Here is a 24,161-nt window from a genome sequence, read left to right on the forward strand (position 1 = left end):
TAATGTTACTCATTTAAAGCGCAGCTTTCTGTGGGAATCATTGGCGTTGGACACTGTCCTTGTCTTAACCCAAGATTAGATTTAGTTACTCATTTCCATTTAAAAGTTAATTGACATGAATTTAAACGGCGTAATTTAAATAACAGAATTTAAATGACAAGAATTAAAATAGCAGAAACTAACCAGCCATTTAGGCGGTGAACAATTAAATGACAAGAATTAAAATTACAGAAATTTAAAGACATCAACTAACCGGCCATTTAGGCGGTGAACAATTAAAAGACAATAATTAAAATTACAGAAATTTAAAGGCATAAATTAACCTGCCATTTAGGCGGTGAATAATAAAGTAACAATAAATGACATAAGAATTTAAAAGAAGAAAGAAAGGAAGTAAGATCACAAGAGAAAATAATAAAGAATATGAGAGAGAACAAAAGCAATTTTCAAAGAGAGAATTCTAAGGAAATAACTAAACTTTGATTCAAGAATAATAATCACACTTACAAATGCAATCAAGTGAGCTATTTATAGGCCACAAGATGCAATACAAACCACACAATTTCAATTATTCAATTAGACATAATTATATCTAATGGGCACTCACACACTTAAAGTTAAATGGATTTTAACTATAATACACACCTAATATTAAATGGATTTTAGCTAAAATACATACCTAATAAAGCACTCATAAAGTTAAATGAATTTTAGCTATAATATCCACCTAATAGTTAAATGGATTTTAGCTAAAAAACACACCTAATAAAGCTCTCACATAAAAAATAAAAATAGATTTCTATAAATTGGTTTTTTAATCTTCATTAGGATTAAAAACAATCCTTGGGCCTTCTCCAAATAATATCTTCCATGGGTTGCTCAAATTGGGCCTTAATTCTTTATGGACTTGAATTCTTCATGGACTTTAATTTTTCATGGGCTTGATTTCTTCATGGGCTTGAATTCTTCATGGGCTTGATTTCTTCATGGACTTGAAGTCTTCATGGCTAAAAAATAAAAAATAATAATAATAATTTAATGTTATTAATAAATTATATATTATATATATGTATTACACATGGCACATATATATATATTAGATTATATTATATATATATTACATGCATGCATATAATGATGTATATGTATTATATATAATTTTATATATTATTATTATTTACTTTAGAACTTCATTTCATTCATCTTTCAATTTAAACTTGCATATAACCATAAAATATATATTAATATCTAATTTAAGCCATATTTAAGATCAAAAAAGGGGATATAATTATAATAAAATTTTTACAAAATTAATCACTAATCACGAGCATCCTAACGACAATCTCCCTTGAAGCAACATCTTTTACAACAACCTAACTTCACCCGACACCGAGCTCGAATGGACCCCACATCACAAATTTTAATTGTTGTATTTTAGCAACAACAATTACAAATTTACACGATGGATGTAAATTTGTAAAATTTGATTGTAAAAATTATGTGGAAACATCTGAGGGCTCCATTTCAATGTTTTTAAAATATTTTTATTTTTAAAATATCAAAAAATAATAAAAATATTTTTTGATTATTTCTATAATTTTGAAAATGAAAATATCAAAAATGTTCAATACGAGGAGATTAGAGATGAAACTTTGATTTTTAAAATTTATTTGAATGTATTATGAAATTTATGTTTATTTTTAATTAAATAATTAATTTTTATAATTTTTTATATCAAAAATTATATTGATAAAAAATTATATTTTTTTAATTTACTTATTTTTTATATGTTTATTTTTTTTCAAAAATATTACTTTTTATTTTTATTTAATATCATGTATATTGCCTATTTTCGTGTAACTTAACTTACATGGAGACATTTGTAGGAGTTCTACTACAGGGCCATACCACCTCATAGAAAGGCTTACAGAATAGGGTTGAAAAGACCAAAACACCCTCCATTGCATAGCCCAGTCCTCGCCTCTCTCTTTTCTCCCTCCCATGGCAGATCTACACGCAGAGCCCTTGCCTCCCTCATCTCTATCTTTTCTGCGCGACCCCCCAACCGCCACACCTTGCCTCGCTCGTCGCCTCTCCTCAGTTGTCACCTTGCCTCCAGCATTGTCGCCTCGTTACACCTCGCCGATCGTCGCTGGATGCAGCGACGGTCGGCGAGGCGACGATGCTGGCGGCGAGGCAACGAGAGAGGCAAGGCGCAACGGTCGCACGGAGAAGACAGAGAGGAGGGAGGCAAGGGCTCAACAAAATAGCCATGGAAGAAGGGAGAGAAGAGAGAGCCGAAGGTGGGCGAGGGCAATTGGGTCATTTTAACCCTATTCGGTAAGCCTGTCTATAAGGCGTCGGGCAATGTAGAATTATTCCATTTGTGGATGGAGAGCAGCAATAATATATATATATATATATATTTATTATAGAGATGGTTAGGGCCAGGGGAGGGGGCTCAAAGTATTAAATGCATCTCTATCTTCCAAGTCGACATATGCATGCACCTCCACACAACATGAAGACCCAGAGGTGTAGACTGGCGGGAGTGAAAGGGATTTGGCAAAAAGATTTGAGCAAGTCTAAGAGAAATTTAAACATTATATAATTTATTTAATTATATATTTATTAAAAATTAAATAAATTGAACATTATCACGCTTAAACGTTGTTTGACAGCGTTTTAGAAAATTTCTCCCTTATTTTTTTTCAAAATGTTGTTCATATCTTATTTAGTTGATCTAATATTTTACAATTTTAACCTTTAACAACTATTATATTTTCAATTTTATCTCTCTCTTTCATCTCTCTTACCTTATCTTTTTCATCGGCTCCTTCTAGCTCCTATACTATCATGACCCTCCTCCATCATGGCCATTGATTGCAACCTCTAATTCCTCCACTACAGTCATTGCCCGCCACCTTCAGCTCATCCATTGTGGTCGTCTATGTTGCACGGAAACACCTTATATGCCTATTTTTTTAGAAGAATATCCCTTTCCACGTTTCCATTTCCTATCAGAAACGTTTCCCGTTTCTGTTTCCGTGCAACATAGGTGGTCGTCGATAGTTATCTTCAGCTCCACCATTGCGACCACAACTTGCCGCCTCCAACTCCTCTATTATTACTCCAGCTTCCAACAAATTCATATATTTTTAATAATTATATTAATATATTTTTTATTAATTATATATAATTTATCAATACGTAACAATTTTACTAACTAAACATTAATTTATAATTTTTTTAATTAAAAATTAATATTTTTATTAATTTCATTTATATTATTCAACAACATATCCATATTAGTCTTTTTGTTAAGTTCTGATAACTTATCAGATTTTTCAAATCAAACACATAATTATATAAGTGACAGTTTAAAATACATTTATCCAAATACATTATCAATGTAAAAGTTACCTGTTACGGGTATTTCTCGCTCCACTCTTTGTAGGCCGGATTTAACATGATGGTTTGGCCCAAACGTTCGAGGCCCAATAAATCGAACTGAGCTCGTTAAAGCGAGCTCGGATAGTGCTGAAGCTCGGGGTCAAACATCGGGGCCAAGCGAGCTCCCGGTAGCGCCTCTGACTCTTTGACATATTCAAACGGCCCCCAGATATACTCTAGAAAGGTTCCCAGCGACCTTCACAGCTCGTCGGCTTAGCTCGTCAGCTCGCATCACAGAAGAGGTGCGTGTTGCGGCATACAGGCAAGCAAAGAGCCGCCCTGACTAGGCCCATTGGGCCCATTCTCTCGGCCTATCTCACCGACCCATGTCGGTCCCATCCTGGCCTTCTGGCAACATCATTACAGTCGCATCTGGATTTCCAAACGTCCCCCTCAGATCCCATTCTCATTAATGACAGATCTCATCCGCATTAATGACAGATCCCATCCACATTAATGGAAGATCCCATCCTCATTAATGAGTCTCGTCAACACCTCGCCGCCGCAGGAACACCCTCGCCGGCTTTTCCATCCCATCACCTCCACACATACGAAGCAGGCAAGAAAGCTTTTGAGCTGATATATATATCAACCAACCCTCTTAAGGGCGAGGGTATGTACTCTTGACGACTAACTTAAGAACATCCAATATTTCTGCTTACTCGCTCACTAACTTGAGCTTCGGAGTATCTTGCAAGGACGGGCCGTCCGCTCAGCAAAACAGACCAAATACCTCATTGTCCATCTCTCGGATCTACCATACAAGTGCGGGTTAACAAATCTCCGTCAACCAATTCTAAACGTCGATATTTTGGCGCTAAAAGGAGGGCTGCTCTGGTAAAATTATCAATGTCGAGAACTAGAAACACGGGAGGTTCCGGGGCAACAACCAACCGACCTACAAATCATGCCAACTGTATGCTGGAGATTCCGCAAGCTGGGGGAGTTGTGGCATCTACCTCCATGCCTCCTCCGGCCGAAGCTACCCATGGAATCCCTTCACGGTGCCCTTACCCGCCCGTGACTCCAACCGCCGATGCAGAGGTAACGCAGATATGGTAGCAACGTTAGGAAACACTGGAGAACACTGTCATGCAGCTCGCCAATGCAATGAAGGTGTTAGCCCAAGCACAAGTCCAGACAGCACAGACGCAGGCGACTCCCTCTCAACCTCCGGGTGGCGGACCCCCTCCAGAAGAAAGAGAAGGTAGGAGGGACACAAGGCGAGCTGGCTCGGTCCGCTCCTCCAACCTACACTCTCGAAGGGCGAAAGAGTGGCGATGCTACAACGGGGAGCCTAGGGTGCACCTCGCCAAACAAAGGACGAGTGCCAGCCCTTATGGAAATCGCGATGAATATACCCATGAAGGGAATCGCCGACTTGGGAATCCACGACATAAGAGTTCCTGGGCGGGGATCAGCAATGGTCATGACACCCGCCGCAGCTCCCCTGACGTTGAGAATAGGGGACGACCTCCCCCGCGAGATCGCCATCGCTCAGGACCAGTTTCCGCACGGGAAGAACAACCCCCACCGGATGGTCGGCGAATCAGGACCCCATAGTGGAGGAACTACTGCTAAGAATTCAACAGCTGGAGGCCAGACATGGGGCGCACAATCGGAGGGAAACCCGTAAAGAAAAGACCCTGTTCTCCAGGGAAATAGAGCTGGAGCCCCTCCCCCGTAGATTTAAGGTCCCCAGCATCCCTCAGTACAATGGGGACAGCGACCCCTTCGATCACTTGGACGCTTTCAATGTCCAGATGGACCTGCAAACCTCTAGCTCATTGGCCAAGTGTCGAGCTTTTCCCGCGACCTTGGGAGATATTCCCCGGGCGTGGCTAAGAAGACTTCACCCCCGCAACATTTGCAGTTGGGAGGAATGCCAAAGGAAATTTATAGATCAGTACAGGTCGTTTCGAAGGCAACTCGCTCCAATATGCCACCTCGCTACAGTATTCCAACGGTCTGGCGAATCTTTGAAAGATTACATAGAAAAGTTCAAACACAAAGTGAATAATGTCGAGAGCCCCTCCGACGAAAGTATCCTAACTGCGATCTCCGCCTGGCTTCGGAAGGATGGGAAACTTTACAAAAGCATCTATAAGTCTCCAGTAAGGGATCTCGGCGAGTTTTACGAGCGAGCTGCGAAGGAGGTTTGGTGGGAAAAAACATTCGGCCTAAAAAAGTCGAGCGACCAGAAGAAGGGGGCGGAACACACCGACCAGAGCAAGAAGAGAGCTGATGAAGACTCTCGCAAGGAAGGTTGAGAACGAAGCCCCAATGACCAGACGGCCAAAAAGGCGAGGTTCGGACAGGGAAATGAACGACCAGCACGCTAGAGTCGGTATGAAAATTACAACATCTTATCCGACTCCCAAGACAGGATCTTCGCTACAGAGCGCAACAAGGAGGATTTCGGAAGGCCTAATCCCCTGAAGACTCCCGACAAGTACAGAACCAAGAGCAAATTTTGCGCCTACCACAACGAAGTGGGACATACCACCTCTGAATGCTGGGCGCTGAAAGATGCAATCGAAGAACTGATCAGGAGAGGTCAGCTGCGTGACTATGTGGTGCATCCTAGGAATCAGCAGCCCAAACAGCCGACTCAGCAAAACCCTGGTCAAACTCCTGAGCAGGATCAGACGCCTATGGTGAGAACTATCTTCACTATCCATGGGGGGGCCCACATCACGGGGACTTCCAATAGGTCACACGAATGATATGTTCGGGAAGCCGACCACCTTCTGCTTATCGGGGATGGCAGCCAAGAGTGACCCTCCAAGAAATCCAAGACAGCTTCGGAAGATGTCTCTTTCACTAAAGATGATTTTAAAGACGTGCACTGGCCGCACAATGATGCCCTTGTAATCCGAGCTTGGATCGGCAATATGGAAGTACGGAGAGTCATGATAGACACAGGTAGGTCGGTGAACGTCATGTATAAGGAATGTTTCGACCAGATGGGATTAAGCCTGGACCAACTGACCTCCTCTCCGGAGCCCCTATACGGATTCATTAGTGATGCGGTAATACCGAAATGGTGCCTAAGGCTCCCATTAACAGTTGGGGAATCAGACCTCCAGGCCACGACAATGGCGGATTTCCTCATCATTGATAGTCATTCCGCATACAATGTCGTCATGGGTAGACCAACCATGAACGACTTGGACCTGGTTATCTCAACCAAGACCCTGGCAATCAAATTCCCGACCCTAAAGGGGATCGGTTGTATGAAGGGTGAACAGTAGTCAGCGAGGCGCTGTTACGAGAAGGCACTGAAAATAGGGCTTAAAGGAAAAAAGATAAATATGGTTTCCGGAGGGGAGGCCCGAGTCTCCAATAACCAGGGAGTCAGCCACAACCTAGACCCACGCAATGTGGACTGCAACCGAACCGCCAGCCCGGCGGACGAGCTGGAAGATGTTATAGTCAGCAGCTCAGACTTTGAAAGGCGTCTCCAGGTGGGCAGAGGTCTCTTCCTCAAGATAAAATCCCAACTGACCGAATTCCTTAATGCCAATCTGGACGTGTTCGCGTGGAACCATGAAGATATCGTGGGAATAGACCCAACGATAATGCAGCATCAGCTCAATGTCAACCCCAACCATAAACCGGTTCGTCAGAAAAGGAGACCGATGATGGCCGAGCGATATGTGGCTTTGAAGGAAGAAGTGGATAAACTCTTAGCCAGTAGGTTTATCCGGGAAGCTCAATATCTGACATAGGTGGCGAACCCGGTCCTGGTGAAGAAGAAGAACGGGAAGTGGAGAACTTGCATCGACTTCACTGACCTAAACAAAGCTTGCCCAAAAGACAACTTCCCTCTACCAAGAATTGACCAGCTCGTGGATGCAACGGCCGACCACCAGCTTCTAAGCTTCATGGATGCCTACTCAGGGTACAATCAGATCCCAATAAACCCCGATGAAGAGGAGCATACGTCCTTTATGACGGACCAAGGATTATACTGTTATAAGGTAATGCCCTTTGGACTGAGAAATGCAGGGGTGACATACCAACGGCTAGTCAACATGATATTTGGAGATCTAATAGGGAAAACCATGGAAGTATACATTGATGATATGCTGGTGAAATCCAGACAGGTCGCCAACCATGTTAACGACCTAGGAGAAACATTCTAGATTCTGAGGAAGTACCAAATGAACTTAAATCCACTCAAATGCTCGTTCGGTGTGACTTCTGGAAAGTTTTTGGGATTCATGGTAAATGAAAGGGGAATCGAGGCCAACCCTGAGAAGATCCAAGCTCTACTTGACATGCGATCGCCCACCAAGACTAAGGAAGGGCAAAGCCTAAACAGACAGGTTACGACCCTTAGCAGGTTCGTCTCCAAATCTTCTGATAAATCCATCCAATTTTTCAAAATCCTGAAGAAAACAAGTAGCTTCGAATGGACGGAAGAGTGCGAGACTGCCTTCCAGCAATTGAAAGACTACATGGGACGGGCTTCCCTCATGTCAAAGCCAAAAGAAGGGGAGGAACTGATTGTCTACCTAGGGGTGTCTGAATACGCAATAAGCACCGCCCTGGTTCGAGATGAAGACCGGGTTCAATATCCAATATACTATGTAAGCCACAGGCTACTCAACGCTAAAACAAGATAATTCCCCATGGAAAAGCTCGCTTTCTCCCTAGTGGTCGCATCCCGAAAGCTACGCCCCTATTTTCAAGCCCATTAGATCGGTGTGTTGACCAAACATCCACTGAAGCAGATTTTACAGAAGCCTGATTCATCCGGCCGCCTCCTCAAATGCGCGATCGAGCTCGCCCAATTCAACATAAAATACAAGCCAAGGACAGCCATAAAGGGTCAGATACTAGCAGACTTCGTTGCAAAATTTATAGGACCGGCGGAAGAACCAGCCCCCCCAACCTCGTCAGTCTGGGAATTATTTGTTTATGGCTCTTCCAGCGAGCATGGGTCAAGAGCTGGCGTACTCCTGGTGAGCCCGGAGGGACACAAAATCCCCTACGCATTGGGGTTCGGGTTTAAAGAAACCAACAACGAAGTCGAATACGAAGCACTACTAGCCGGTCTCCGCCTAGCAAAAGAAGTCAAGACAGAGCGGTTAAAAATTTTCAACGACTCCCAGCTCGTGGTATGTCAAGTACAAGGGGAATATCAGGAAAAGGGCCCAACGATGGTAGCGTACCTCCAGAAAGTTCAGGAATTGTTACACTTTTTCGAAGAGTGCGAAGTAAATCAAGTCCCGTGGAGCCAAAACTCTCATGCCGATGCCCTAGTTCGCTTGGCTTCAGTTGGAGAAATTGACTCATTGGGAACCATCCCCATAGAATTTCTAGCAACACCGAGCGCGGAGAAAAGAACTGAGACATTGACGGTCGAGCTAAGGCCAGATTCATGGATGAAACCAATCATGGACTATTTGCAAGGGGGACAGTTGCCAAGCGACAAACTTGAGGCACGCTGCCTTAGAGCCGGGTGGCCAGATATTGTATCTGCGACGATATGCTGTACAAACGAGGGTTCTCAGTCCCGTTACTCAGATGCATCGATGAGCCTGATTGCCAAGTGATTCTCAATGAAATCCATGCTGGCCACTGCGGCAATCATGCTGGGGGGATATCCCTAGCCTAGAAGGCATTCCGCCAAGGCTTTTACTGGCCTACCATGAAGCGAGATGCTACAGACCTGGCAATGAGGTGCAATGCATGTCAGAGGTTTGCAAAAGTGTCATGAGCTCCCCCCGCCTATCTTTAGCAAATGAGCAGCCCGTGGCCTTTCGCCATGTGGGGCATGGACCTGATCGGGTCGCTTCCAACAGCTCGCGGCGAGTGTAAGCATGCTATCGTGGCTGTAGATTACTTCACCAAGTGGGGGGAGGCAAAGGAGCTCGCACAGATATCCACCACAAAGGTAGAAAACTTTGTGTGGAACAACATCATCTGCAGGTTCAGCGTCCCTCAACAAATAGTCACCGACAATGGGACCCAATTTACCAACGAGCAATTCGTACAATTTTGCGAGTCACTGGGGATCAGAAAAAGTTTCACAGCCGTGGACCACCCACAAGCCAACGGTCAAGTCGAAGCCTTGAATAAGATAATCAAACAAATATTAAAGACCAGGCTGGAATCAAGAAAGGGAGCGTGGGTGGATGAACTACAAACCGTGCTCTGGGCTTATCGAAGCACAGCTCGCACAACCACGGGAGAAATCCCGTTTTCTATGGTATATGGATCTGAGGCGATGATCCCAGTGAAAAATGAAGTAACAAGCCAACGAAGAGTCACTTTCGACCAAGAGAACAATGATCAATTACTGGCCTCAAGTCTCAACCTGCTTGAGGAAACAAGGGAGACAACTCGCCTAAGAGTGGCAACTTACCAACAGTGCATGGCAAGATACTATAATCGAAAGGTCCAAGTCTGATGTTACAAAGTCAACGACCTCGGGCTATGCCTTGTTCTTCCCGGAGCTCGAAAGAGCAGTGAAGGGATGTTGGGCCCAAGCTGGGAAGGCCCCTATACTGTGAAGGAAAATCTTGGAAACGGAGCGTATCACTTGGCCAATATGGACGGAGCAGTTCTCCCGTGAGCTTGGAACGCGGAGCATCTAAGACCATACTTTCGATAAGCAAACGTCTTCTCCCTCTCTCACATTCTCAATTGCGAACTTTGTTGATATTTATTTCACTAAATCGAGCAACGAAATTCTGTTTGCACCATATTAATGTGTTCTTTATCTTTGATAAATCTTTTTTACACCCATGCTTTGGCTATTAAGAATAAGAACCAGAAAATAACTGAAGGAATTGAAGACTACAATTTGCGACCTGGGGCCCATTCAACTTGGCCAACGTGCCATGGTTTGTGGCTTATCCAAGCAATCATCTTAGTCTTCACCCTAAGTCATGGTTGGCAAAGCGGAGCCCATTCATCTTGGCCATAGTGTCATGGTTTGGCGCTAAAACAAGTCACCACCCTTAAAAACAATCATGGTTCACTGGCAAGGGTCCTATTATCTTGACAAAATGCATGAACCGCAACCTGCCTGAGTGTTCATCTTGACCTCCTCAAAGCCCTCAAAAGTCATGGTACGTTAGCTGGGGGCAAACCATGACCCACCTGGGCATATAACTTGACGGCAAAATTTGAATTAATTTAACAACTATCTTACTGCTGCATGTTAGTTTGGATTTAATCCCGCGATCGTAACCAACTGAGCATGTAGTTCGAGCTAACAGTGCCTTACTTAACGTGTTGTTTAAAGTCACTCGTTCTCAAATTTTCTTATTTCCAAGTTAAAGGTATACCCGAGTTAACTGAACTTAAGCTCATTTCTATGCTGTGTTTTCAAAATTTACAGCAAATAACAAAGAAACAAAAAGTCGATTCGATGAAAGAAATGTATTACTCCCGAGATTCGAGTATAGCAGTGAAGAAAGAAAAAGAAAAAATGGTCTAAGGGCCTGGAGGATCTTGGCTTGAAGTCGCTGTGCCTTGGAAAGCTGGGTTGGTGGTGTCCTCAGCAGAAAGATTGACCATGGCCTGGTCAAGCTCGGGCGCGGGGGCGTCGACTTCGGAGCTCGTAGCATCGGCGGCGTATTTCTTTATCGCCTCCACCGCTTCCTCGCCAAAGAATGAGAAGTCAAGGTCTAGATGCGCTTTCCATAAAGTGAAAAGGAACGAGCTGCAGACATCGAATTTGACCTCTGAGCACTCCCTCGCGACCCAGACCTCGACGTCGACCTTCAGCTACTCGACCTCCAGTCGAGCCCGCTCCAGTTCGCCCCGCATCACTGCCAAGTCTGCCTCCGCTTTATTTATCTTCGAGGTGGCTTAGGAATGGTCCAAGTCGAGCACTTGCTTCTGACGATACAATTCATCCTCAACCTCCTTCTTGGCCCTCTCAGCTTCCCTTACTCGATCCTTTAAGCCTTCGGCCTGACTCCGATATTTTCGAGATTCGCCAGTCACGAAGGCCAGGTTCTCCTCTAATTTCTTCTTGTCTCTTTTCAGCCCCTCGGAAGCAGCCTCAAGCTTCTCTGTTTCTGTCTTAGCGCGAGTTCTTTCTTCCTTCAGGTTAAAGACGCCCAAGGAAGCCTGTAAAATCGGAGGGGTTAGCATGTTCGAAAAGGGTAAGATGAAAAAGTGCAAAGTTGGGAAAGGGAACCTCACCAGGAGACTGTGGTGAGCGACGTAATCCTCAAACGCCTAGCCCGATACTTCTTTCCTGTCCAGGTTCTTGGCATAATTACCAAGAACCCGGTCCATGTTGTCAAGAAAGGGGGCGAAGTACGTCCCGCCAGCCACGACGTCTGACATGTTCGGCCCCACAAAGACGCTTGTTTTCTTCCTCTTATCTGCCTGGGCCCGCTGACTGAGCTGCGAGGTCGGAGGGATCTTCCTTTTGCTTCCAGAAGTTTCCTCGAAAACTGCAAATTTCCCACGACTCGCGGCGGTCTCAGCTGCCTCAAACTGCGAAGAGACGCCGGCAGAAACGAACCTTGAGAGAACCGCGGTCGCAGACGCGGGTTCAGCACCAGGAAGACGAAGGGGCTCGTGTCTCGAACCCGCTGCTTCAGTGCGGGCCCCAAGCCCTTGGGCCTTCGCAGGGGAAGAAGATGCACGGACAGCCTTGGGGATGCTGGAAAGCGTGGAAGAGCCGAGTCGTTTGAGCTGGAGCCTCATTGCCTCTGATAGTGTCGGTAGCGCTGCAACAGTAACCTCACCACGAGCTCTGTTCTCCCTATCCAAACTCCTGTCGAAGTCAACTTCGTCAAAAATTGACCTTATCTCCCTTTGGCCACGTATTCCGATGTCGCATTTTCTGACTTCCTTGATACCAAAGGGAGGGACGAGCTGATAATCGTAAAGAATGGACTAGTAGAACTCGCAATCGTCTTCGTCAGTCTTTAAGTCCAAAGCCGCTTGAAGATCTCGCGCTTCGAAAATGGTTAGTTCAGGCTGCCCTCTTATGAAGTCTGTAAAACCAGAAAGACATATGAAGGAAGGATAAGCACAGCCAAATTGATGATTATAGGTACAAAAAGAAAAGAGAGAATGGGGAGTGAGAAATTACTACTCACTTAGCACAAGAACGAAACTGAAGTTGTTGAGGTCGTTGAGAGAGGAACAAGACAGGTAAAAACATTGGGATTTATAGTCTCCAACGTTAGACCTGCCCTTGGCCTTTCCCTGAGGCAAGACTCTCTTGCAGTCTGAGAAGCGAGCTGCCATGTAATACAGCCCGTCCTTGGTACCCTTGAAAGAATAAAGGTACCTAAGTACTCTAGGAGTTGGAAGAGGAAGTTTACTCTTTTTGAAAAGAAGGGCAAGGGAGTTTATTTGGGCGTACGAATTAGGCGTCAACTAAAAAAGAGCGAGCTTAAGGTCGTTCAAAATACCTATGAGGTAAGGCTGGAGTGGACACCTAAAATCAAATTCTAAGTGTTGGGGGCTAATGGCAACAAACCCCATGGGGGGGAAAACTGCGTGGTCACCAGGGGAAGGGACCATCAGACGAGTCCCGTAGGGGAGGCGGTAAGTGGCAGCGTGCGACCTCAGCTCGCCGATCGTCAGCCTCGAGGGATACTGCTTAAAGATCTCATGAGCCGCATGCTCCTCGGCAGATCGCTGGGTTAAAACAGGGGCAGTACGCTGAAGAGCTCTCTCAGCGACCTCTGAACGAGATGAAGCCGCGTCTTGAACAGATCACGGTAGCATCATTCCTCTTTGCCTCGAAGAGCTGGAGGTATCATCGCTTTCTACCCTGTAGTTGCGGCGCTTCTAACCTGATGTCAACATCTAAAAAAAGAAAAAGAAAAAGAGAAAAGAAAGAAGAAGAGGAAGAAAAGAATCAAAGCGTCGAATCAAAGCTCCTAGAGACGCCTTCTACATGTCAGGTCGCGCACTTCACAATGGGGCATGACTCGAAAGAAAAATGGGGGGAGCTGGGATTTCTAAGTTTATCGAAGCTCCTGAGATAGGCGGAGCCTACTTCCATAAATCACCCCGCCATTGCCAAGCGCCAAGGTATAGGGGCGGAAATAATAAGAAGGATAGAAGCAGAGCCGAAGCACACTAAAGAGATACGAGGAACTCACTATTTTTTTTAAGTTGATTGTTGCAAAGATCACGAGCATGAACCAGTTGAGAAGCTGGAGCGGAGAGGCTTCGGGACCGACAGCGATGGAGTCTCGGAAACAAAGGGAAGCAAGTTGTAGAAATTAGGGAAATCTTTGAAATGAGACAGTAAAGGGGGAGCCAAATGACCCCCTTTCCCTTTTTTATAACTCAAGACACCTGTTGTTAGATGAAGAGACCGACGAGATTCCCCAGACCCAATGGCGGTGCGAGAAAGCGTAGGGAAAACGGGCATGATGATTAGCAGTTATGGGAAACGTGCACATTAAATGCGCCGCAGACAAGACATGCGGCGCGAAACAGTGTGATTTGAAACGATTGGGCGGGAAGCTGAAAAGACGTGTTGAAGGCCGAAGCAGCCAGGTATGTGTCAGCTCCTAGCGCGAAAGTCGCGATGCGAGCTGGGGGGCTTAATGTTACGGGTATTTCTCGCTCCATTCTTTGTAAGCCGGATTTAACATGATGGTTCGGCCCAAACGTTCGAGGCCCAATAAATCGAACTGAGCTCGTTAAAGCGAGCTCGGATAGTGCTAAAGCTCGGGGTCAAACATCGGGGCCAAGCGAGCTCCCGGTAGCGCCTCTAACTCTTTGGCATATTCAAACAGCCCCCAGCTATACTCTGGACAGGTTCCCAGCAACCTTCACAGCTCGTCAGCTTAGCTCGTCAACTTGCATCACAGAAGAGGCGCGTGTTACGGCATACCGGCAAGCAAAGGGCCACCCTGACTGGGCCCCTTAGGCCCATTCTCTCGGCCCATCTCACCGGCCCATGCCGGTCCCATCCTGGCCTTCTGGCAACATCATTACAGCCGCATTTGGATTTCCAAACGTCCCCTTCAGATCTCATTCTCATTAATGACAGATCCCATCCGCATTAATGACAGATCCCATCCATATTAATGGAAGATCTCATCCTCATTAATGAGGGTCTCGTCGACACCTCACCACTGCAGGGACACCCCCGCTAGCTTTTCCATCCCATCACCTCCACACATACGAAGCAGGCAAGAAAGCTTTTGAGCTGATATATATATATATATATCAACCAGCCCTCTTAAGGGCGAGGATACGTACTCTTGACGACTAACTTAAGAACATCCAATATTTCTGCTTACTCGCTCACTAACTTGAGTTTCGGAGTATCTTGCAGGGATGGGCCGTTCGCTCGGCAAAACAGACCGGATACCTCATTGTCCATCTCTCGGATCTACCATACAAGTGCGGGTTAACAAATCTCCATCGACCAATTCCAGTTTCGGACCCTATTTATGCTTATTTTTTTAGAAGAATATATGTTTCCACGTTTCCATTTCCTTTCGGAAACGTTTCCCGTTTCTGTTTCCGTGTAACATAAGTGGTCGTCGATAGCTATCTTCAGCTCCACCATTGCGACCACAACTTGCCGCCTCCAACTCCTCTTTGTTGCTCCAGCTTCCAACAAATTCATATATTTTTAATAATTATATTAATATATTTTTTATTCATTATATATAATTTATCAATACGTAACAATTTTACCAATTAAACATTAATTTATAATTTTTTTAATTAAAAATTAATATTTTTATTAATTTCATTTATATTATTCAACAACATAACCATATTAGTCTTTTTATTAAGTTCTGATAACTTATCAGATTTTTCAAATCAAACACATAATTATATAAGTGACAGTTTAAAATACATTTATCCAAATACGTTATCAACGTAAAAGTTACCCAACTTTAAAGTTTTATACAGCTTTTAGAGGGTGTTTGGCTTACCGTTTTGATTGTTTATAAACTATATATTTTCAATTTATAAACTATACAACTTATTTAGTTACGCGTTTGTTAAAATTTAAGAGTTAAATCTATTAAGATTATAAGTTTTTTTAACAACGTTTGAGATAACTCCTCCAAGCTTTTCCAAATAAGCTTTTGATAGCTTATTTCATTGACCAAGTAAATGACAAATTTGACTTTAAATAAAACACATATTTCCAACATCTACCCTTTTCCTTCATCCCTCCGCCTTCCCTGTTATTGCCTCACCTACATCTTTTTCGTCATCGCCTTCATCTCTTTCGTGGTCACTACTGTCTCCATCCCCATCTCCATTGGGCACCGTTTCTAGCCTCCATCGCCACCTCTTCCATGTCCGTCACCATTGTCCATCATCTCTATCTTTCATCATATATATATAACTTATATATATATTTAACGTATATACATATATATATTTTAATGTATATTATATTAATATATTTTTTAATTATTATATATAATTTCTCAACGATAAAAATTTTATCATTAATTTATAATTTATTTTATTAAAAATTAATATTTTTATAAATTTTATTTATATTATTCAGTAATATGTTTATTTTCGTTTCGTTATTAAATTCTAATAACTAAACACATAACTTTATAAGTAATAAGTTATTAAAATATATTTATTCAAATATATTATTAAATTAAATATTATTTAACTTTTAAGATCTACACAACTTATAAATATAAAGACTTATTAGTTAAAAAAAAAAACAGTCAAACAACCTCTTAATTAGAAAGGGTTAAAAGCCACCTTAAAAAGGGTAAAGCCAAACACCCTCTGAATCTGTAATGGGAGGTTGTAGAAGAAGATGAGGCAACAAGGAGGAGTTGGTGAAGAAGAAACAACGATAGTAAATCGATGCTGAAGAAGCACCAGTAGTAAAGATGAAGCGGAGGTAGCAAATTGGTGAAGGAGAAGAAGAACTTGGCTTGAGATTTAATAGAAGATGCATCAACATCATATGGTTACAGCTCCGATGAACTCCTCATCGGCCCCCAGAGCCTGCAACTTCTCCGGCGACATGCAAAATTCAATGTCAACACTCCCTTCTTCTCGGCCCGAAAATATCGTCAACTTCCCGGACTTCTTGTTCCCTGGCCCACTCCTCACCGCCACCGGCTTCCCCCAGCCGAAGTCATTGCCGTACACATTGAACCGTGGGGAACTGCTCGTTACCAGAGTCTCAGTCGTCCACTTCATTGACCCCCAAAAATTCGGATCCTTCACCCAGCTCTCGAACAACTCCACCACTCGTTCACTCGTATGCGATGAAATCATTTCGTTAATTTGCCATGCTGCCCAGCCTAGTCCTTTATCTACGAGCTCTTGCGCCGTGGTGGACACTCCTCTGTAGAAAACGGCGTTCCCAAAGTAACCCTCCGGCAGCGGTGGTTGCAGTCTCGACCTTAAACCTATCCCCAGTATGAGCCTTGTCTCTCCGTCAACGCGGTTGCAGCGCGACACTGATCGCCATACGTGAGCCAGCAGAGACTGCAGAGAGGAGATGGTGGTCATTCGCATCTCGGCCTTGGCTTTGCCTTTGAGCTCAGCAATTTTCTCTTTCGGAAAGTGGAAGACCCGTTCTTCCAACGGCGGTAGAATGAACTCGTCTTGAATTTGATCGGAGAGGAAAGGGACGGAAATGGGAGGCTTGACATCGCCAGGAAACCACCGGTCGAAGACTGGAGACCGCGACATGGAGAGCGGGCCACGCGATATTTCCGACCAGGAATTGAAGAAATGCCAGAACGACGAGCCGTCGGCGATTGAGTGATTCATCGTGCATCCTGTTGATGATAATCCAAATTAAATTAGCCTATAAGATCAACTTTTTTTCTCTCTTTCTCTTTTGTATCTTGTTTCTATTTCGGAGATAGTCAAACAAATGGTACTAGAGCGGGATCTTACCGATGAAGAAGCCGTCGACGAGCTCGGTTACTTGAACGGCCAGCAAGGGATCGGAAACGCCATGGATATTTTGGATACCATTGAGAGGGAAGAAAGAGTGGACAATCCGAGGCACGAACACGGGCTCAAGGATATCGGCGACTGTCACGTTATCGGCGACCGCGTGAACGAAGTCGGTGCCGGCGTTGTTGCAGTCGACGAAGAAGGAGGAGGTGCCGTCGGCGTTGTGGGAGACGCCGAGGCGGCCGGCGAGGATAGGGAAGAAATCGAGGGTGCGAGAGAGAGAGAGCTTGAGATGCTGAACAACAGAAAAGTGTTGGTGTTGTGAGGATGGAGTTGGTGGTTTGAGAAAGAGAAGGCCCTTCTGGATGGGGCCGAGCCGAAGAAGCTGGAGATCCCATGGAGTTAAATCTATCCGGTGGGGCGATTGAGCTTCTGGGCTGCAGGCCGCTGCTCCGACCGTAGTGGTGGAGATGAGCCTAATTAGCCGTAGTGTTTCCGCCATGTGTTGTTCCACACTCTGATGCACGGCATGGCCGAGGCTCTCTCTGCAGCACTGCCCAGAAGACATAAAATGGAGGAATTGGATATGGTGATGCTATGATGCTGTGTTGTATGGCGGCCTTCTGGACATTATTAGTTGATTAAATATAAAAAATATCATCCTGGAACCATCAAGGAGGCATCATTAGTTGATTAAATATAAAAAGTGTCATCCTGAAACCATCACCCGTGACATAACGCTTCCACTTCAAAAAGTAGTATTGGAGAGAGTTAATATCATAAGTTGGGATTTGTATCAATAAATTATAAGTTTAATTTTTTATTCTACGTAATCAGATAAAATCTTCACTTATAATTTATTACGTCTGTGAAATTAAAAATACAAACGAGAAAAATCTTCACTTATCATTTATTACATGTCAAAATTAAAAATACAAGCAAAAAAAATTATGTAAAACTATAATCACACGGAACGATAATCCCAAATATTGGCAAAGAGAGAAAAAAGAATTAAACAGGCAATTTAAAAGACCGTGGGCCCATGTGAGTAATGGGCCCCACCCCACTCCCTTGTTAGGCCCATGTCATGCAACACATCAGCTCCCAAGATTTAAAATTTTCATTTGTTTTTCTTCATTCTTTCTTTAATCAAGATATAAATCAAAAATATATATATATAAAAAAAATTAAATAAAAATATTTTTTATTATATTTAAAGTAGTCAAATCTTTGTTTGTTTGTGAACGGTCAGGTCTGCACCCTTTCGCAATTAGCCAGCCTCCTATACTCACCATTGGAGGTTAAGGATAGTGATAAAATGTCTTACCCCACCTTCATGATAATATTAATTAATTCTCTTTTGTTACTCGAATTCTAAATTAAGTTAAATTACGACCATAATTATCTTTACGTGATATAATAGAGATTTAGCACTGGGATTGCAAATCAACATTTTGGTTCCCCATGCCAGGTTTGTCTTGGTCTTCTCTACGAAGTGGGTCCTAATAAGAGTTCTAATCCTTCTTGACATCTGATTTGACTTAATATTGAGCAGAATGGTCAAAATCAAATTGCTAGTTAGCATTTGATTAGTTGCACTATAATTTTTGATCCAGGAAGCTTATGATGGATCATCAAAGATCAAACTTGAGAAGATAGATAGATAGATAGATAGATAGATAGATGAATCATAACTAATAATACCTCTATAACCTAGCTTTGGATTGGAGTGGTGCAGATGTTATGAACTATTTCCATTGCAGTGACAAACACAACTAACAAGAGAATTACACTAAATTAAAGTCCTCGGCAAAAATCATAAACTATATTTCTGCGGAATCTACTAAAACTACTTACTCAAGCTAACATTGGCATGCAGCTTCAGCTCCCAACTATAGAACCATCCGAGTTCTGGAGCAAGAATTACAGTGGAGGGAAACAGAAAGATCGATCAGATCAAAGCGCTTCCTTGAGATTGAAGGTTCTCGATATTGCCCTCGCTTGGTCGTATTCATCGAGTTCAACCAGCATCTTCTTTAACCGCCGAACAAGTCCAGCTTCACTGCTGCCCGAAACGTGCTTTTTCTCCAGTGTTTTTGCAAGGGTCAGCAAGTAATCCACGAGCGGTTGCAGCTTGGGGCTGCACATTAATTTGAATTAGCCAAGAGTTTCTAGTTGCGCAAAGCAAAAGGCCCAAACATGTAGAAAGCAGTTGATTTCCCACATATGGCATTATGAATGAGATCATAGAGTAAAACATTATTTACCCATGGCAGGAAACAAACACATTTAACAAAGTCGAAACTGGTTTTTTGTCCCCTTACAAAGCGGAGAGATAAATTTGAACATCCAGCAGAAAAATCAAACATTATAGTGAACCTGAAACTAATCGTACTTGTATCTGTATAAGTCAATTAAGAAAAATATAGTCCTCTTACCTAGTACAATATGGAAACCACAAAAAGAAAGATGGTTTAAGATTATCAGAAAGCATTTATAAATTATTGCTTCCACCTCTAACCATGCAAGTGCCACACCCCTATAGTTGCCTACAAAATCATAAAAGGTGTCCTCAGCAAATGAAACTCCTCACTTTGTGAGGGTTGTTTTTGTACATAACCTTACTTCACTTTGAAAAGAAACTTCTTTCGCAACTAGAACACGTGACCTTCCAGTTGATTGAGGAAATGCAATTCCAGAAAATCGTGTTTCCAGTACAACTACATACTTTCAAATTACTTTGCAAGACATTCAGGATACAATTCAGGAACATTTCCTATACTTTTTGGCTACTACTACCCCAAAGTTCTCTGAATTGATTTTTATGACAATAAACATTGAAGGAATGCTTTGGTGAAGAGTTTTCAACACATCTCTTGTTTGCTTCGAGACAAAAGAGCCCATGATGTAAAATTAATCCATATTACCTGTTTCCAAAATGGTCTGAATTAAAATATCATAGAAGATTAAGTCATTTTGTGCTTTATACATTTCTCTAATTTATCGTTTCAACATTGTTTTCAATATTGGAAGTGAAACAAGGTAAATCTCAAGTTCAATGAAAATTGAGCTGACACAAATACTTTTGCATTTCAAATTTAAACTTCTATCAAGTGAGGTGAACACCATCAAGAGTTGACACGGACCTACTTGGGATTTCCAAATCACCTCTGTACTTATTAGTAACACCAGAAAGTTCTTGATTCAACACCAACAATGTTGAAAAATATAAAATATGGATTCAACCTGATTAACTGTAGGAAGATTGAAAGTAAAAAAGATAATGTATAGTTTAGGCAGGAAAAGGCCTCCAAGACCAATATTAAGTTCCAAAGATATATATTCAGAGCTCAAGTAACTCATTGATATCCAAAGATTATGGATTACAGGAATAGACCCAAGTACATTCAAAGATTTAGGTTATGTTTGGTTGGGCTGAATGAGGCCAAGACAATGGAATTCTCATAAAAGACTATTTGGTTTCTACGAAGGAACAGAATGATCCATTCCCTCAAATTGATGGAAAGCCTTCCCATTCCATGTAATGGCACGTATTTTTACATTTTTACCCTCACATTTTTCTTCTAATTACAGTGTCACATATATAAGTTTGTTGCCGTCTACCTGCAGCCCTTAGCCGCCACTTAAATTAATTTTATTTGAAAATTAAATAAAATTTTATTTTTATTTGAATTTTTTACCTAAAAAAGGGGGAAATAATTTTTTTAACATATATTCAGTAGTTATATGATTTTTTGGAATTAAATATCATTTTTATAAGACTTTTCAATTTTTGTCAATTGATTATTTTTACCATTCCTTCCATCAAAATAAAGGCATACCAAATATAAAAATGGGATGAAATAGTCATTCCATTCTTGCCCGTATCACAAATTGTGATGGAATGGAATAATCATTCCATTCCATTTAAAACTATTCCGTCCAACCAAACGTAATCGAAGGTCTTGGAACTTTTCTTTTCTCTCTCATTCATTAAATTTTTCATCATTAAGTCCAACTCTTTGATAGTTATTGCACAATTAAGTGCGAGCCTTTATCGTTTCAAATCAGTTATAGAAAAAGGGGTAGTTGAGCCCATCTCCATTCTTACTGAGATTTCAGAGAATCACTTGGGAAAATCTGACTTGTCTTTACCCAAAACATAAGCTGTTCTCCCATCTTTCAAATGGCTCGGTTAGAAACTCTTAAACATGGCATTGCATGGAATTACAAAATACATAATCATGAATAGAGATTATTGGCAAGCAAGAACCTATGCAGCCTACCCTATCTAGTCGGATCAAGACTTGGTCTTCTTGTTAATTTTGTAGTCTTAAATAACACAAATTAGAAGGTAGAACACCAAGGTAGCTAATACTGCACAAATCACACTAGCTAATATTGGCAACTCTAAAGCAAATTGTTACTAGGTTAGCTATTAATTATATCTCCAACTCTGCTACCATTTCCAGTATAAACATAGAACTTCCTATTACTTCATTTATGCATCCGGTTTCCAGATTTAAGTCATTATGGTCAAATTAATTAATAAAAACAAAAAAAATTACCTTCTTGTGTTGCAAGCTTTTTGTTGAGCTTTATGGATATTGAACCAAAAAAGAACTAAAAATTTAGACGAAATTATTGGTGGTAAACCAGTGGAATGCACTTGTAGTATGACAATATAATCAATTTAGCCTAAAGATAAATTTTCACCTAAAATAAAAAACAAAATTCATTCTCCATATCTACAGCTCTACAATATTATCATCACAAGCCTTAATCCCACTGTGGGGTCAACTATATGAATTCAAGACCTCCAACCATCTATCTGCATGGCCACATCATCTATGAGGCTATTCATACATCCCATGTCATGTTTAAGGGTTTCTCACCAAGGTTTTTTATCTTCCTCTTCCTCTTTTCCATGTCTACTTCTCTAATTTAGGCAAATTATATTCTTAGATTAAAGACTGAAGTCAGTTCAAATTCAAATTAAAGAATGTATTAGACTATGGATTGGCATACCTTACAAAAGTTGAAAGGCTGACATTAAAAATTTGAGAAAAGGTGGAGAACCAATTCGATAGTTTACCCTTATAAATCCCAATCCATGCAGAAAATAGCAAATGCATTCCTAAAGCAAGAGGACATAATTTAAACATGTACGGTACAAATACTGATAATAATTGTACCTGCGGTGCCCTGCAACACTTGGACCTGCCCACACTCCAGATAATGAAGCAACAACTCTTTCAGTTCTTGTTATTGCATCATGAACATTTGACTGGATGCTTCGAAGATGAGGAAGAATTTTTGAACTCAAAAGGTCATCAAGAGCAAGCTTTTCAATAACAGGCAATGAAATAATCTTATTCCACAAGCATATGTTCCTCAGCAACCGAACAGACATGCCAAACCTATATGCTGCCACCCGCGCTGCATTTGGCACAGCCTTCATTACAACCTGGCTCCATGTTGGCACCTACAAATTGGATATTATCAAAGTGGAGGAACAAGAAGACTATATGAGTATTTAAGGAGGCTTCATTCTCTTCAATTACCAAAAGGAAAATAGAGGCAGAAAACATTATAGGGAACAGAATTGAGAAATGTGGTTCAAAAATACGATTGAAACAAAACATCAAATAAATAAATCAACCCCCCCCACCCCCCGCAAAAAAAAAAGAAGCAAAGAAACAAGCAGGACTTCCATACAAAATAGAGAACACCGGAACAAGGTAATTTAATACTGCTCCAAATAAACTACTGATTATTTGCTAACAGTTACTATAGGCTCATGGTCATAAAAAATGAAAAACAATAACTGAAAACATGCCTTATATAAGATTTCCCACTATTCCAATTTCCAAGTGTTTCTAAGAAGTCCTCTACACATTCTCCTAAGTTCTGGACTTGTTCTTGGTATGTTCCATTTAGAGAGAGAGAAGGTTGCCTTGAAGCGTAGACAGGCATTTGCTTAGCTGGTTTCCCCTAAAGTTTTCCATCCCACCAAGAAAATAGTTCCAGTTAAACCAACTTGAGTAACTACAGTTGTGGGCAAATTCTTTTTTTTTAAAGGAAAGCTAAAAAACTCTTTAACTAACAGACACAATAATTATACCACAAGGTTAGCAATAGCATCAGCTATTCGGTCGTGAAGTACAGCTACTAGTTCAACAAGAGCCTGGCTAGAAGCAGGAACATATCTGAAGACCAAATCTGTGGCGGAGACAGCATTTTTTGTCTCACATGTACTTAGCATATCCCAACAGTGAGCTATCTCATGATGCAAAATAGGAACTGCAACTTTTTCCACCAGTTGAGGAACAAGGTTAGCATCAGCATCATCAGGACTGATGTTATTTTCATCTTCAATACCATAGTTGTAAAGCAACAAATGCCTGAACATTGCAAAACCCATACAGTTAAATCATGAGAAATAGGGAACAGGAAGCACCATGGATTCAAAAGCAAATATTTCTTTGTTTCACGTGAACTCTTCTAAATGCATGGAAGATCATGAATGAGAGTTGGATTATAGCGGCATCCATCACTTGAATGTCCACATAATAAGCAAGAAAACTCCACTTATGTTAATATCTAACATAGTTGCTTCAAAATAAAAGAATATCTACGCTTTATGCTTAAGATTTCATTTACAACAACAATCACAAGCCTTAATCCCACTGGGTAGGGTTGGCTACATGAATTCTAGACCTTCATTTATTTCAATGTATGGCCATATCCTTTGTAACACCACTATATTTACATTTCACTTGAAAAAAATCAGCCTTGGAAATAACAGAACAGTAAAGAAAACTACTAAGATTTACTCTCTCATT

General features: G+C 41.8%; 3 protein-coding genes across 4 annotated transcripts in view; 1 reads left to right on the plus strand and 2 right to left on the minus strand.

Moving 5' to 3' along the window:
• The first annotated feature begins 7,679 nt into the window (after positions 1-7,679).
• On the plus strand, positions 7,680-9,017 carry LOC127806391 (uncharacterized). The gene is made up of 2 exons (XM_052343642.1): positions 7,680-8,048; positions 8,193-9,017. The coding sequence occupies exons 1-2, from the start codon at positions 7,680-7,682 to the stop codon at positions 9,015-9,017; spliced, it is 1,194 nt and encodes a 397-aa protein (XP_052199602.1).
• A 7,113-nt stretch (positions 9,018-16,130) lies between these two features.
• LOC127805768 (uncharacterized acetyltransferase At3g50280-like) lies at positions 16,131-17,884 on the minus strand. Its single transcript, XM_052342534.1, has 2 exons — positions 17,314-17,884; positions 16,131-17,192 (listed from the first exon to the last, which is right to left on the minus strand). The coding sequence occupies exons 1-2, from the start codon at positions 17,882-17,884 to the stop codon at positions 16,363-16,365; spliced, it is 1,401 nt and encodes a 466-aa protein (XP_052198494.1). The 3' UTR covers positions 16,131-16,362.
• The window catches only part of LOC127805767 (transcriptional repressor ILP1), a 53,246-nt gene continuing 46,923 nt past the window's right edge, over positions 17,839-24,161 (minus strand). Inside the window, exons 4-7 of one of the 2 annotated variants that reach the window (XR_008024183.1) lie at positions 23,441-23,720; positions 22,512-22,801; positions 19,174-19,456; positions 17,839-17,978 (exon numbers count right to left, since the gene is read on the minus strand). Coding sequence is in view for 1 of the 2 variants with exons in the window: in XM_052342533.1 (XP_052198493.1) it covers positions 19,273-19,456; positions 22,512-22,801; positions 23,441-23,720 (754 nt within the window). In the remaining variant the exon portion in view is untranslated. Of the gene's footprint in view, positions 17,979-18,998; positions 19,457-22,511; positions 22,802-23,440; positions 23,721-24,161 lie in introns of those variants that run through there. The other variant, XM_052342533.1, reaches the window with a different exon arrangement.

This window comes from Diospyros lotus, chromosome 7 (genome assembly GCF_014633365.1).
Source record: "Diospyros lotus cultivar Yz01 chromosome 7, ASM1463336v1, whole genome shotgun sequence".
In the NCBI taxonomy this organism is placed as follows: Eukaryota; Viridiplantae; Streptophyta; class Magnoliopsida; order Ericales; family Ebenaceae; genus Diospyros; species Diospyros lotus.